General features: G+C 37.0%; 1 protein-coding gene across 4 annotated transcripts in view; it reads right to left on the reverse strand.

The window, feature by feature from the left end:
- CHM (CHM Rab escort protein) overlaps window positions 1-14486 on the reverse strand; it is a gene marked incomplete at its 5' end in the record, with an annotated part of 198489 nt that extends 184003 nt beyond the window's left edge. For 3 of the 4 annotated variants that reach the window (XM_079909751.1, XM_079909754.1, XM_079909753.1), the window contains one exon: window positions 14424-14472. In XM_079909751.1, the coding sequence (XP_079765877.1) occupies window positions 14424-14472 (49 nt within the window). Of the gene's footprint in view, window positions 1-14423 lie in introns of all 4 variants that reach the window. The other variant, XM_079909752.1, reaches the window with a different exon arrangement.
- Window positions 14487-17532: the final 3046 nt, after the last annotated feature.

Genomic DNA, 17532 nt, shown 5'->3' on the forward strand with positions numbered 1-17532 from the left:
TAAAATGGACAATCTGGAAGAAATGGACAAATTCTTAGAAATGCATAACCTGCCAAGACTGAATCAGGAAGAAAGAGAAAATATGAACAGACCAATCACAAGCACTGAAATTGAAACTGTGATTAAAAATCTTCCAACAAACAAAAGCCCAGGACCAGATGGCTTCACACGCGAATTCTATCAAACATTTAGAAAAGAGCTAACAGCTATCCTTCTCAAACTCTTCCAAAATATAGCAGAGGGAGGAACACTCCCAAATTCCTTCTACAAGGCCACCATCACCTTGATACCAAAACCAGACAAGAATGTCACAAAGAAAGAAAATTACAGGCCAATATCACTGATGAACATAGTTGCAAAAATCCTCAACAAAATACTAGCAAACAGAATCCAACAGCACACTAAAAGGATCATACTCCATGAGCAAGTGGGGTTTATTCCAGGAATGCAAGGATTCTTCAATATATGCAAATCAATCAATTTGATAAACCATATTAACAAATTGAAGGAGAAAAACCATATGATCATCTCAATAGATACAGAGAAAGCTTTTGAAAAAATTCAACACCCATTTATGATAAAACCCCTGCAGAAAGTAGGCATAGAGGGAACTTTCCTCAACATAATAAAGGCCATATATGACAAGCCCACAGCCAACATCATCCTCAATGGTGAAAAACTGAAAGCATTTCCACTAAGATCAGGAACAAGACAAGGTTGCCCACTCTCACCACTCTTATTCAACATACTTTTGGAAGTTTTAGCCACAGCAATCAGAGAAGAAACGGAAATAAAAGGAATCCAAATCGGAAAAGAAGAAGTAAAGCTGTCACTGTTTGCAGATGACATGATACTATACATAGAGAATCCTAAAGATGCTACCAGAAAACTACTAGAGCTAATCAATGAATTTGGTGAAGTAGCAGGATACAAAATTAATGCACAGAAATCTCTGCGATTCCTATATACTAATGATGAAAAATCTGAAAGTGAAATCAAGAAAACACTCACATTTACCACTGCAACAAAAAGAATAAAATATCTAGGAATAAACCTACCTAAGGAGACAAAAGACCTGTATGCAGAAAATTATAAGACACTGATGAAAGAAATTAAAGATGATACAAATAGATGGAGAGATATAACGTATACTTGGATTGAAGAATCAACATTGTGAAAATGACTCTACTACCCAAAGCAATCTACAGATTCAATGCAATCCCTATCCAACTACCCCTGGCATTTTTCACAGAACTAGAACAAAAATTTTCACAATTTGTATGGAAACACAAAAGACTCCGAATAGCCAAAGCAATCTTGAGAACGAAAAATGGAGCTGGAGGAATCAGGCTCCCTGACTTCAGACTATACTAAAAACCTACAGTAATCAGGACAGTATGGTGCTGGCACAAAAACAGAAATATAGATGAATAGAACAGGATAGAATGCTCAGAGATAAACCCATGCACATAGGGTCACCTTATCTTTGATAAAGGAAGCAGGAATGTACAGTGGAGAAAGAACAGCCTCTTCAATAAGTGGTGCTGGGAAAACTGGACAGCTACATGTAGAAGTATGAAATTAGAACACTCCCTAACACCATACACAAAAATAAGCCCAAAATGGATTAAAGACCTAAATGTAAGGCCAGAAACTATCAAACTCTTAGAGAAAAACATAGGCAGAACACTCTATGACATAAATCACAGCAAGATCCTTTTTGACCCACCTCCTAGAGAAATGGTAATAAAAACAAAAATAAACAAATGGGACCTAATGAAACTTCAAAGCTTTTCCACAGCAAAGGAAACCATAAACAAGACCGAAAGACAACCCTCAGAATGGGAGAAAATATTTGCAAATGAAGCAACTGACAATGGATTAATTTCCAAAATTTTCAAGCAGCTCATGCAGCTCAGTAAGAAAAAAACAAAAAACCCAATCCAAAAAATGGGCAGAAGACCTAAATAGACATTTCTCCAAAGAAGATATACAGATTGCCAACAAACACATGAAAGAATGCTCAACATCATTAATCATTAGAGAAATGCAAATCAAAACTACAATGAGATATCATCTCACACCAGTCAGAATGGCCATCATCAAAAAATTTAGAAGCAATAAATGCTGAAGAGGGTGTGGAGAAAAGGGAACACTCTTGCACTGCTGGTGGGAATGTGAATTGGTACAGCCACTATGGAGAAAAGTATGGAGGTTCCTTAAAGAACTACAAATAGAACTACCATACGACCCAGCAATCCCACTACTGGGCATATACCCTGAGAAAACCAAAATTCAAAAAGAGTCATGTACCAAAATGTTCATTGCAGCTCTATTTACAATAGCCCGGAGATGGAAACAACCTAAGTGTCCATCATCGGATGAATGGATAAAGAAGATGTGGCTCATATATACAATGGAATATTACTCAGCCATAAAAGGAAACAAAATTGAGTTATTTTAATGAGGTGCATAGACCTAGAGTCTGTCATACAGAGTGAAGTAAGTCAGAAAGAGAAAGACAAATACCGTATGCTAACACATATATATGGAATTTAAGAAAAAAAATGTCATGAAGAACCTAGGGATAAGACAGGAATAAAGCCATAGACCTACTAGAGAACGGACTTGTGGATATGGGGAGGGAGAAGTGTGAGCTGTGAGAAAGCGAGAGAGAGGCATGGGCATATATACACTACCTAACGTAAGGTAGATAGCTAGTGGGAAGCAGCTGCATAGCACAGGGAGATCAGCTCAGTGCTCTGTGCCCGCCTGGAGGGGTGGGACAGGGAGGGTGGGAGGGAGGGAGACACAAGTGGGAAGAGATATGGGAATATATGTATAACTGATTCACTTTGTTATAAGGCGGAAGCTAACACACCATTGTAAAGCAATTATACCCAAATAAAGATGTTAGGAAAAAAAAAGAGTTATGTACCAAAATATTCATTGCAGCTCTATTTACAGTAGCCAGGAGATGGAAACACCTTAAGTGTCCATCATCGGATGAATGGATAAAGAAGATGTGGCACATATATACAATGGAATATTACTCAGCCATAAAAAGAAACGAAATTGAGCTATTTGTAATAACGTGGATGGACCTAGAGTCTGTCATACAGAGTGAAGTAAGTCAGAAAGAGAAAGACAAATACCTTATGCTAACACATATATATGGAATTTAAGGAAAAAAATGTCATGAATAACCTAGGGTTAAGACAGGAATGAATCCACAGACCTACTAAAGAATGGACTTGAGGATATGGGGATGGGGAAGGGTAAGCCATGACAAAGTAAGGGAGTGGCAATGGACATCCATACACTACCAAATGTAAAATAGATAGCTAGTGGGAAGCAGGCACAAAGCACAGTGAGATCAGCTCGGTGCTTTGTTACCACCTAGAGGAGTGGGATATGGAGGGTGGGAGGGAGGGAGACGCAAGAGGGAAGAGATATGGGAACATATGTATATGTATAACTGATTCACTTTGGTATGAAGCAGAAACTAACACACCATTGTAAAGCAATGGGATAAAACAGTACTGGGATACTACTAAACAGTACTGGGATGCTACATGGGATAAAACAGTCCTGGAATGGAGAGAAAGGTGAGAATTATTGACTGAAAAAGTTGCAGAATGACGTGTACCTAACGATCTTATTTTGTCGTGAATGTGTGTTTATGACATTATACATTTCCTGAGGGAGGCAGGGGCCTTGAAAAGCTGAAAACCAAAGGGCAAATAAATACAATTATTTTGGTGAATATGCATAACCTACTGAAGTTGAAGATTTGCAAGCCTAGAATACTATATAATAGCAGTGTGTGAGTGAGTGTGTGTGTGTGTGTGTGTGTGTGTGTGTGTGTGTGTGTGTATGTGGGAGTATGTGGGGGTATTACAGCTATATGTATCTGTACAGATGAATCTCACAAGCATAACACTGACCAAGGAAAGCAAGTCACAGAAAGAATACATAGAGTAGAATTCCAAAAGTTAGACAAGTGTCAAAAACAGGAAAAACTAACAACATATGGTTTGGTGATATACACGTGATAAAAAACACTTTAAAAAAACAAGAGGACAATTAAAGCAGTTTACCATAATGGTTACAGCTGTGGGAAAGGAAGGGGAGATGGATGGTGGTGCACCCAGGGAGCTCCTAAGGTACTGGTAATATTCTGGTAGTGTTCTTTTTCTTTAGGTGGGTCATACATACGTGCCACTCACTTTGTTATTGTTCACTGAAAGAAAGAAATTAAAAATATGTATACATACACACACATATATTTCATTTGTATGTATGATATTCTGTAATAAAAAATATCCTAGGCCACACTGTAAAACTGCCTACTCCATCAGTCCACCAGAATCCTTTGAGACATCGGGGCTCTTCGACATACAACATTATTTCCAAACTTTACTATGATAAGCAGCTTTAAAATAGATGTTGTCACCCTTGTAGCTTTTTACCTCTATTGAATGATTTTTCTCACAATAAATTCTCAGATCTGGAGTTACTGAGTCTAAGGGAATGAACATATTGACAATTCTTGGTACGAACTGTTACTCTGCCAAAGTGTTGTCCCAATTTATAATACCATCAGCATTTCAACTGAATACAACTTCATCAACAATTAGTGACTACTCCCTTAATTTAGTGTTTTTAATTATCAGGTTATTTTGCATTTGACTATTAATCAGAAAAAAATATTTTCCCTGAAGTTTGTTGACTATTTGTAACCTCTCTTGTCTGTTTACACTCTCTGCCCATTTACCTGTAGAGATCTTGACATTTTTCATATAAATTTGAAGGTATTATTTTTATGTAATTAGTTCTTTGTTATGAGTTGCAAATACTCCTACTCTGTTTTCCTTTTTCTTTTAGTTTGCTATTTTTCAGAGTAGATGCTATAATTTTTTATATATTCAAATATTGCCTTGTGTTTCTTGAGATTTCAAAGAGGGAAAGTTATCATTTCTCTACAGATCAGATGACCCAGTCTATTCCCACTTTATAGTTCCGACTACACTCAAAGAGACACCCAGATTACTGGCAGAAAGTCCAAAAACTGATCATATAATAGAAAAAAAATAAAGGAAGTATTTCAATTCAGTGGAGAAAGAATAGATCGATGGTGTTAGAATAACCAGCTAATGATTTAGAAGGAAAATACCCTCATATTCTACAACAAAGTAAATTTAAGGTGAATTAAAATTTAAATGTAAAAAATAAAATGTTAAAAAAGAAACTAAGCATCAATATTTACTTAATCTTGGAGGGGAAGGCTTTCTATGCATATCTCCAAAGGCAGTAACCATAAAAGAAAAAAACATTTGATAGATTTCACTACGTGAAAATTATAAAGTTTCATACATGAGAAACCACCATAAAAATAGAAGGCAAATTTACAAAATACATGATAAAGATTTAAAGTCTTTAGTATATAAAGAACTATTACATGTTGAAAAGAAAAAAATGGCACAATAGAAACATGGGTAAGGGCAATTTCCAAAAGAAACATAATTGACCAATATACCTATTAAATAGTCAACCTCACTTATGATCTGAAAATGTAAATGCAAACAAGGAAATATTTTTTTTGGCTATGATGTTGATAGTAATTAAGAATAAGACATTCATAGACAATGTTGAAAGACTATGGGAAAATAAGCATTCTCATACTCCGCTGGTGAGATTAGACTGGCAAACTTTCCTTAAGGCAATTCATCAATACAAATCAAAAGCTTTACGTAACCACCTCTATAATTCAATTTAACAGTTACAGTTCTAGGTATTTATCCTAAGGAAATAATTAAATACGTACAAAAGATTTAGGCACACCATGTTCATCACAGCCTTAGTTTATGAAAGTGAAAAACTGAAAACCTTAAATGTCCAACAAAAGTTGCTAATTTAAATAAATGACAGGACATTTATAGAAAATAATATTTACTAAGCATCTACTTAATATGACATTTAATAAACTTTTGGAAATGACATAATCGTAAAGATGAAGAACAGATTAGGGGTTGCCAGGGTTTAGGGATGTAGGTAGGAGGGAGGTGTCCATGGCTATAAAAAGGTATCATGAGAGAGTATGATGAAACTGTTTTGTATCTGGATGTGACACCAATCTTCATGTGATAAAACTGTACAGAACTAAACACACACAAGTACATGTAAAACTGGTGACATCTGAATAAGGTCACTGGGTAAGGTCAATTACCTGGTTATGCTACATGTAGTTATGCAAGATCTTACTTACCACTGGGGGAAGCTGGGTGAACATATACAGGATCTTCCTATATTACTTCTTACAACTGCATGTGAGTCGAATTATCTCCAAATGAAAAGTTTTTTAAAAAGACACTGAGGAAGAAGATTTGATTAACATGGAATGATGTTCATAACATACTGTGAAGTGAAAAACAGAATAGCATACACACATCTATACACACAGGTCTGGAAGTATATTCCTAAAAGTGTTAGTTATTAATATTATTTGTTAATGACACGGCTCTTGGAGGGAAAAGATACCACATCTACTCTGTCAATTAAGATGCATCCATTGCAAGTGCTGACAATTGTTGACAATTATAGGAACCAAAAGAAGAGTCAATTAAAAAAAGAAAAGCTTCATAAACAGAACAATGAGTCTCATACTTGATCTTGAAAATTCAATTTATAAGTGCATAAAACTAAAAACCATTTTTTAAAAAAGACAAAATGGCAAACCCTCCCACATGCACAAATAGCCTATAGCTGACTTTTAACAATGGTTTTATTTCTGTGGGAAACTACGTATCTAGTAATCAGTGAATAATTCCTAGGGAAACAGATTATCACTTGAAATATGACTGTATTTTCTGATCCCATTTCTAGCCATTACTTTAGTGGCTGATTCTGTTTTTTCAGTTTTAAGGGATAAGCACAACCAAGTCATTCAGTTCACCTTCATCAAAAGGTCTGCGAGTTGACAGATGTCATGATGCTGTCAATAATGAGTTAACACCACAAGGCTGTGCTGGAATCAGGATTTTAATGTCAACAATGGTAACTCCCCAAAATGAAGCAACTGTCAACTGCTAAGCTAGAACACAATAATCTAATCTTGAGAGTATAAGCTATTTTTTCACATGGAAGAATCCAACCAGCTAAATCTAATACCTAGCCAGAGTAACTCCAGTCTTAACAGTTTGACCTCGGTCAAACTTAACTAAGCCTTAGGTTCTACATTTGTAAAATGGAGATAACAATAAGCATCTAACACGACAAGGTTACTGTGAGAATCAGATGAGATAATGCATTTTAAGGGCTTAGCATTGGATTCAGCATAATAAATGCCAGAAATAATTTCATATATTTAACAGTGTGTTGTACATACTAAATTTAATTCTATGTCCTCTATTTGGCCTAGATAGCTCATGCCAAAGTAACATAGAAAACTAAGGATTAGAACACAACTCAGCATCTTCCTAATATGCCTGCTATCTGTATGTAAAACCTTCTTTGTCTGTACTTTAGCTTGTGCAAACTTTTCCATAATTATTTTAAATGCATATACAGAAAAGCAGTTTAACCAATGTGCAAATTCAGATCACAGATACATGATCCAAAACAGTTGAAAGCAATACAAAATGACTAAAACTGCCATTAACCAAAAGCCACTGTAACTCAACATCAACACTAGGCTGGACAAAAAAGATATGTATGAACACTACTCGGGAGAAAAAGCAGATGTTGGTACTTTTGTAAATGTGATATAAACCAAATCAGTCAAGCGGTATGACATTACCCACTTAAACTCTTGGTAAAATCTAATATGAGATCAAACACTCAAGTGAAGCACTACCCTGGCGAAAAGCTGCCCCTGGTCTCTTCACCTATTTTCAAACTATTTTTTAAATAGTCCCATTATGATAACATGATAGCTCTCATAATCACACTTGGAGAAATCAGTATCTGTGATAAATTATCATCTTTTTACACTGCCCTTTAATAAGATTATTAGAAAAGCAAAAAAGAATAAATCAATCTTTCAAAGTATCCCTATTTTGTTGGTCACAACTAAATATCCCCCAAATGTTTCCAATCTCTCTAGCATATATACATAATACATACATGTGCATATATTGACATATATGTGTATATATATGTAGTTTTGTAATATACATATTAATATAAACTGGGAACTGATGATTTTTAGACTATTTTACTTTTTAAACCACTTACATACATAGCAGGCACAGCCTAACTTTTCAGTGTAAAGACTGTAGTGAAACTGAATAGCAGATGATTTAGCATGAGTAACAGTTCAATTACATGGAATTATAATTGTTTCTGTGCACTGGGATTTTATGTGAAATATGAGAATGTGATGGTGAGCAGCCATGTTTGATTTTAATTGCTGTAGCTTGAGTTCTCCAAAACATCATGAGGATACTGGAGAAAATGAGAAAATGACGTGAGGCATGGGAGATGAAAATGATGCTGCGGAGAGAACTCTGGTAACAGATGCGCCTCTCTCTGAGGGACTGGCTCAAACTTATGATTTACAGGGAAGCATAAGCCTCTCCAGAGAGTCTTCTCCAGAGTTATATAATTCCCTTTACTTTTCGAGGTATTGAGCGCAGAAAAGGCATACTTTTCCATCAATAAATGCCTGAAGAATTGCAAAGCATTTTTCAGAACAGCAAAACCTGTAAGCTCTCTTTAGCTCCTTCAGAATTCTTACACTGACAAGGAAGAGTTTCACACTATGCCTCAAACAAGACAAATCTGTTCAAAACAAATGACAAATAATGCAAGCTGGTGAACAAAACAGAGTAAAAGAAGAAAAAAAAAAAGGAAAGAAAACCGTCAGTTAAGAAGTCTGATAGAAATAGTGGTAACAGACACACAAAGGTCTTTCCCACCAAACGGCCAATGGGAAGAGGAGGAAGATGACTCAGACAGCTGAATCTTTCCACTGCTCTCCATGAAAACTATGAGCCTTTCCTTGGAAGCATTCACGTAACAGTAGTGATGATAAAAGCACCTCAGTATGGTATTATGGGCTATAAAAATCAACTATGTTTTCTGAGCACTTACTAAGCATTTTACAGAATTATTCCATTGAATCCTCAACACAGCTCTGTGAGATTTATTCTCTTTTAGAGATGAGAAAATTGAAACTTAGACATTAAGGAACATGTGTGAGGTGGCACAAGCAGCATAGCTGATTCAAACACTGTCCCATTTCAGAGCCACCTTGTCAATCACTACACTATGCTCTCAAATGAGATACATACATGTCAAGGTAAATAAAACATATGGATGGTATAGCATTTGTAAAACCAAATGACTTTTGAAATATTATTTCATTCCTACTCACTACGTTATTCAGTTAATCAATATTCTCTAAACTTTAAAACATTTTGCCCCTAGCCACCCCCAAAATATATATGAATATATGTATGTGTGTGTGCTTCACACAGTGATACACACATGAAATATATGTTTCATGAAACTATACTCATCCTGGGACTTCCCTGGTGGTCCAGTGGTAAAGAATCCATCTTCCAACGCAGGGGATGTGGGTTCAATCCCTGGTCGGGGAACTAAGTGGGCAACTAAGCCCGCACAGTGCAACTACTGAGCCCACGCACCTCAACTAGAAAGAGAAAACCTGCACGCCACAACTAGAGAGAAGCCCACGCACCACAACAAAGAGCACGCACACCACAACGAAGATCCTACGTGCCGCAACTAGGACCCAACACAGCCAAAAATAAAAATAAATAAATAAAATATTTTTTAAAATGTTGCATCCAAATAAAGAAAAAAAGTATACTCATCCTTACTACATGTAATATATTCTAATACATATTCTATTCTACTTCTGTTTTTTTTAATGCTGGAATTGATTTCATGACCCACAAATAGGTGGCATCTTGCAATTTAAAAAAAAAACAACTCTGCTCTAGACTACAGGTTCATGGATATTTGGAAATACAGGCAGAGAAAGTATGGACATCCTCCGATATTAGAACCACACACAGGCATCCTGGGAGAGGATTAAATAAGATACATATATAAGAAATCACTTGGCAGAGAGTCTGGCATAAACAGGTATTTAGTAAAAATCAGTTTCCACGATACCTCCTACAACATTACTATCCCCCAACGTTTAGAGAAGTGAAGTTACTCCACCACCATCATAAGCATTATAGTCAATAAGCTGCTGGCCAAAGTTAACCACCTTAAAGTTTCAATGCTCAACTAACATCAAGAAATGGAGCTGTGCTACCTACATGACCTTTCCTGATGAAAGCAGCTTATCATTTCCAAGAAAATTTTTTTTATGAACCATTTTGATAGAAAAATTTCTGAAGTATATCAAACACTGACTTGACTTCTTAAGAGGACTATACAGAATTGTCTTTTCTCAAGGACCCAGGGTCATAATTATGCACACACAATGGTAAATTTTAGAACTGGTAGATGCCTACCTTAGAGGTCACCTAATTCAAGTCTCTCACTTTACAGATGAACAAATTGATGTCCCAAGATGTTATGCAATTTTCCCAAAGTTACCCAGTAGGAAGGTTAAGTGATTCCCATTATGCCATGCTGCCACATCGATTTTGGACTATGCTGAGCATGATCTAGCAAGGTAGTCAGGATTCAGGAGCAATATCCCTTGTAATTTACCCCATATTTGTTATTTTTGTTATCTCACTTCTTTCCCCATAATCTTTAGCAATAAAACTCTTAAATCAAAATAGGGTCTATGTGTTTGTGCTCTGCAGGAAAAATGTTAAGCTAGTCTACTCCACAGACCATTTAGGGGAAGAATTCCAAAATATAATATGTGTGGTGTACCTTAGTAAGGAAAGGGATGCAGAATGAATATCTATGTGGCCTTCAGAAAGCAAGAAGGATGCACTGAAAAGGCCACATTGGCTTAGAACAGCTCTGAGCATGTGACAGTCAGGAACCCCAAACAGCTCCTCAGAATAGGCAACACAGTAAATGTCACAAGGGCAGGGACTAGGTTCTCAGTAAATGTGGGTTGAATATTCTAAAAAATGTGTAGTCTGTCACTACACTAAATGGTGCCAGGTCATTGTGCTGTCTGATGTAGGTTTGCATTTTAGGTGTTTGTCGCTCCCCTTTCCCATAAGGATATGAACTGTCACTTATGTCTAATGACACCTCCCAAACATGGCTTTTGCAGAAGTTGATAACGTTTCCTATATCTTCTAATAAGATGCTTCTAATACACTCTGAGCATGCTAGAATTTTCTAAAATAAGAAAGAATATGCTCTAAATAAGAGAATGAGGGATTCCTCTATGTAAGAAGCATGCCGATATTATCCCATAACTCTTGTAACTTCCATCTTGTCTGCCCTTTTGTTGAGTGGATGGCTCTGCTGCGGGTTACAGATTACACAGTTTGCCAGATAAGTCACCTGCAGTGAGGTATTATGCTACTGGGACTATTTTTAACCTGCAACCGATGATACTTCTCTGTAACCCACAAAATTATCACTCAAATGTCTTTAAATGGCAAAATGTCTTTAAAATGACAACCATGCACCCAAACTGAAGGCCATTTTCTAGACACTTATTACTATATCTATTTTTACAAATAATTGTCAGGATTTTTTCATTAATTTTTTTTTATTTTATATTGAACTCACTATATCTATTTTTGTCCTGTCCCTTGAGACTCCATTTGGTGCTCCTTCCTTATTCCATTTTCTTCTATATTTTCCATGGTTCAAGTACTTTATCTTATTCTTCTGCCTTTGGGTGTTCTAGTGATATTTCCTGTATTTTGTAATCAGGAGGAAATGGGCTTAACTAAGAAAATACATACAAAACTTTATTTTCCCATAATCTCTTCAAAACATGATCTTAAGGAAAACGTTGTGTTATGAAGAATGAAAAGAAATACAAATTAATCAAGGTCAAAGGGGTTTAAAATATTATCCACAGATTATTTTACTTGATAAAGCAATTGTCTCTTGATGACATTTAACTAGAGCTAAATCTGCTAAAAGAAAAACTGCATCTCATAGCCTATTTCTTCATGCTTCTGATACATGCATGATTAATTCTGCTTTTGTTATTAAAACTGAATCTTTGAAACACGATTTTTCTATGATTTACTCAAGCTAGTACATATAGTAAGGCAAACACATTTTAAAGACCACTTTCAGCAAACTATTTCAGAAGAGAAATATTCCAAACACATTAAAAATCATTCTTATTCAGTAGTGATTGGAATTATTGGATTCATTTATTTGGGAAATGGCTTTTATCCAATTTTTCCAGTTTGACTTACCTAAAAACAAAGCTTCATATCATAAATTTAAAGAATGTGCTTGAAAAGTAAAAACGTGTTCACTAAGTGATATGAAAAACTTCTAACTCAAATAAGTTCTTCCCACACTTTGAGAAATAACATTACTCTCACGGAAATAAGTCTAAAATGAATCTTTTTCCAAATACACCAGATACCCCTGATGCAATTTTCTGGATCACTCACAGAATCTTCCTACCTCTATCATAACGGACTCTAACAGGATGGATGTAATCCATATTATGAACTGAACTAGAAGGCAAAATACGTCTCATATAAGAATTAACAGCACTTAATGATAAGAATTAGCACTCTTATCAATTAAAATTTGAATCAAGATAAGAAAAAGTATCTTAATGATTCAAAGTAATTTTTAAAACGCCCTAAGTGCCAAGGTAAAACAACAACAAAAGAAGGCAGTAACATAGGACCCAAGTATGGTATAACAACTATTCTAAAGTGGATATTGTTCTAAGTTTTAGGATAGACTGGAGAGAATAAATAGAGTCTGTTGACTCCTTCCAGCTCTCATCCAACATCTGTTCATAGCAGCTACAGCAAGGTTATCTGTAGCCATGCAGTTTTCAGGTTGAGAATAAACATGTCCTTGCTGTTTTGAAAACAATTACCCAGGTACAACTAGAACAAGATAATTTTTGGTTAGACAACACTGGAAAGGTTATCTAGTTTACCCTCCCTATGTTCATAAACAAGGAAACTGAGGCTCAGAGAGATTAAGTTCCTAGCCCTAGCAACTCACACAGCTAGTTAATGGCCAAGCAAGGTCTAGAACCAAGTTTTCCAAATTATTTCTATTAATATGGGTTAACTCTGAGGGTCAGAGCCACTGATTCTCCTTCTGGTATGGAATTGACCTTTGGAAATTTACCGGCTGTGTGATCTTGAGCAAATTGCAACCTTTCTAAGCCCTTTTGCCTCCTCTGTATAGTGTAAAGAATACGTACTCTAACAAGATTGTTGCGAGGATTATATACAGCTTGTAAAGTGCTTAGCACGTCGATTAGCAAATAATAAGCATTCGAAAATACGTAGTTATTATTTTTACTCCCGACCTGGAAACATGGCTGCTCCTACTGTTTAAGAAGACAATGAACTGAATTCAACACAGTGGACAGGGTCTCAACCACCGGGGTTCCCCAGCCTCCCACGTTCCGTAGACAGGAGAAAACCCCACCCAACAAATTATTTCACCCCATCTAAAATCCACCCTTTACACTGTTAAGAAAAACAAAATACCAACTGCTGCCAAATGTTTTCTGCCACGTGTTGTACGTGTAATTTGTCAACTATAAATTGCAGGGGGAGTTCTGGCACCACCCAAAACATGAAGAATAAATGATGGGAAAACAAGGGGAAGATAAGATCACACACCTGAACTGGACTCACAGACGCTTGTTCTCAGCTCATTTAGCTGTTGGTAGATAGGTGGGTGGTATAAAGCAAAATGATTTCTTTCAGCACCATAAAGCAGGAATAATGGCCACCACAACAAATTACAACCCCCTAGGCTTCTCAGCAAAACATAAAAGAATCCATTTCATCGCCTTAGTAAATTAAAACGTACACGGGCAACAACTGGGTAACAAAATGTATCCGAGCTGCACTGCACCTTAGGATTACATAAATATATGAAAAATTCCTATAAAATGGCGAGACAAAATGATGGGGAATATCACCTTGAAACTAACAAGGAGGAAATTATGTCATGCCAAAGGTGTCTCCATTGACAAAATCCCCACCCTCCGTTCTCATGACACTGCAAACCCACCTCCCTCTAAGGAAATTACAGGAATCACCTGCAGCAACCAACCTCAGCAATCGACATCGAGCAGATCGACCCCTACTCAAATGGCGCTAAGCACCGCGGGTCCAAGCCCCTCCCTGCAGCTGCCAAGTCCCGCGCTGGCTCCAGACTACTTCGCTTCCTTTCCGTCCTCCCTCTCACGCTCGACCCCCAACATTTCTCGCCGACCCTCGCCACTGACAGAGAAGGTAGGAACGGGAAAGACTTCCTACACTGTGTCCAGGGAGTACCAGAGCCACACATACCCGTCCCTATTACGACCACATCAAACTCCGAAGGTAGATTATCCGCCATCTTGACAGGAAACGTGTCATGTGACTATTGCTTGTGGAAATGAGATCAAGTTAAGCATTGCTGTGGTAGAAGGCGGAAGGGAAAACACTGCATTCTGGGTATTGTAGTTCCTGGGTGGCGGGTCCAGCTAGGCGGCTACAGCATTGTATTTGAAATGTTTTATGCGAATGTTAAAAGCTCGATTCATTTTCCAGGCTGAGTGCAGTAACACTTTTAGCCTGGAGTTTTGGGGTAGAAAAGAGTTGTAGATTTTTACTCTGATGGCTAGGATGAATGTAGGAAGACCTGGGAACCCCTTGACAATGATGAAGCAAGAATTGTTAGGAGACAAGGAGGGCGGAGTGAAATTGAAAGGGGATTGCTTTGTGAAGAAAGGAAATTTTCATTCCAGCCTGGAAACTGTTTGTTTCCCCCAGCATGTCTGTATTTTCGTTTTGGCCTGCGAGGCATAATTTTTCACACCAATACCTTCAAACTCTATCCCTTATCTTTTTTGTCTCTGTCTCCCCAATGAAAACCCACAAAAAATCTCGCCCTAGCTTCGCCAGAATGGAACCGTCATTGCATCTGCATTTGTTCTAGTTAGTCCGATCAGCCACCTTGGCCATATACATATGCAAAATTAGTCTTACTTTACAGGAGGGAAAAAAGTTATGAAAACATAGTAGTTGCTTGATAGGCGTTTATTGATTCTGAATCTGGTTTTATATATGTATACAAGGAGTTCATATAAGATTTTCCCAATAAGGTACCACAGAAATGATCAAGGTAAAGTGGCCTTTATATTCAAGTGATTGTATTTGTTGAAGAGGATTTAGATTACCTGTGCCAAGCAGCTAATGTAGCTCTGGTAAGTATTTTCAAGGTCGGCATCCTCCCACCCGTACCGCCAGCCCCGTTATTTAAAATGCTTTGCTGTCTGACAATTCCAAAGCAAAAAAGAGGTAGAGAATGCATGGGAGTGAGGGAGGGTAATTTTCGGATCCCAGAAATTCATTGTGTAGTTATTTTACCAGAGTTTCAAGATAATTCAGAGAGTGCAGTGGTGGACCTTCCCTTACACCACCTGACTGACCTCTGAGCTGTTTGTGGTTCCCCAGTCACACTGTTGTTCCTTCATCATGGAATGATCTTCCCGTTCTCTAGCTAACAATTATCCCCAAGGCTGAGAGTCATTTCCACCACCTCCTTCTTACATTTCTTCCCTATACTGGGTTATATTACCCTACATTGTGCTACCCCTCTGTCATAACCTCCCATATTACACTGAAAATTATTTGCATTTATGTTGGTTCCTATACTGGACACATATTCCCCAAAATACATACCCAGATATACAATACCCTAAATTATAAGCCCCTATATGACAGGGATTGTGCCTTACTTATCTTTTTACCCCCTGCATCTAACATAAGCCTGGCGTATAGTAGGAATTCAGTAAGTGTTTGCTGAACTAAGCTTGGCTCTGATTCCTCTAATAGATGGTAAGTACTATAGATTCAGAAATTTCCTAACAAATATAATCACACTGTGAAGCTACAACTCATTAACTCATTTAATTTTCCTTAAATACTCATTGAGTACCTACTATGTGCAAGGCACTGATTTAGATGCTGGGATTACAGCAATGAAAAAACAGAAAAAAAAACCCTGTCTTAATGAAGTTTACATCTAGTGAAGTAAAACAAAATAAACAAGTAATTACGCTGTAGTGCTAATTTTCCACTATGTTTTTCCCCAAATTTAAAATCCTTTTCTTCCCCCTGAGGATAGAGAGCACAACCCTCAAAAAGATAAAAGTGACAGCCTATACTTAGCTGCCCTTTCTTTAAAGTTATCACATCCTCTCTGGGCATAGAAAAGATTATTATATTTGAAAAATATAAAGCATCTGCATAGAGAAAACGCTTAAAATACCTTTTCCTCCCAATGTATTTTTGTTAATTTTTTGCAAGGCAAAAATAAATGTGAGAGTTGACAACATCAATAAAATAGCATAAAGCAAAGCAGCTTAATTGCTGTCTATTTTATTATTCTAAGGACATCTATTTTTGAGAACTGAAATATTTTATTTGGATAAATCACAATACAATGAGATGATGGATACCTACAGATTGAGTACCCTGTTAAATCACTGTGACATTGATTTTTTACTTAATGTTTTCCTGAATTGAAAAATCACAATTCCCTGAACATTTACCTTGTATTCAGAAGCTTATTCAAGTGTGGGATCTGATGTATCATATTTTTACAGACCAGTAATTTAATGGTCTCCTCTATGCCTTTCCTTTGAGCTCCAAATCCATATATCCAACCCCTTACTCAATATCTTTTCTGAACATGTCCAATACTGAATTCCTGAATACTTCATCCCCACTCCCAAACCTCTTCGTCTAGTGTTTCCCAGCTTAGAAATGGTACCACCTTCCAATCAGTTACTCAAGTCAAAAACTTAAGGATCATCCCTGATATATTACTCTCTTTCACCCTTAAACCAATCCATCAGCAACTCTTGCCAGATTTATCTCAAAGATATGTTGTAAATATATCCACCTCTAAATCTGTTCTGCCCCCATAATCTCTTCCTAAACTGCAATAGATCCCAGCTGGACACCTCATTCATGCTTGCTTCTCCCCAGTCCACTCCCCACACTGCCGGTAAACTTTTAAAAATTCAAACCTGATCATGTTCTCCTTTACCTAAAAGGTTCATGATTACCTATTGCTCTTAAAATCTACTCCAAGATTTTCAACGTGTTGTAAAAGGCCCTGCTGAACTCAACAGTCTCATCTCATACCTCTCACTTTTCTCTAAGCTCCAGCCATATTGGCTCTCTCTCCCTCCTTTCCTCTGATATCCCATACTTCTTCCTACTTCAGGGCCTTCCCACATGCTCTTCCATGTTCCTGAGGTGAACTTTGATCCTTCTTCCCCCTTTCTTCTAGCTTAATCCTCATTTTGCAGTTCATTCGAAACAACACATAATCTGGCAGGTGCCTCGGTCTATCTTAGGATCTCACCCTATACTCCTCCTCTGTTGAACTTTTCATGATGGGAAA

This window comes from Stenella coeruleoalba (genome assembly GCF_951394435.1).
Source record: "Stenella coeruleoalba genome assembly, chromosome: X".
In the NCBI taxonomy this organism is placed as follows: domain Eukaryota; kingdom Metazoa; phylum Chordata; class Mammalia; order Artiodactyla; family Delphinidae; genus Stenella; species Stenella coeruleoalba.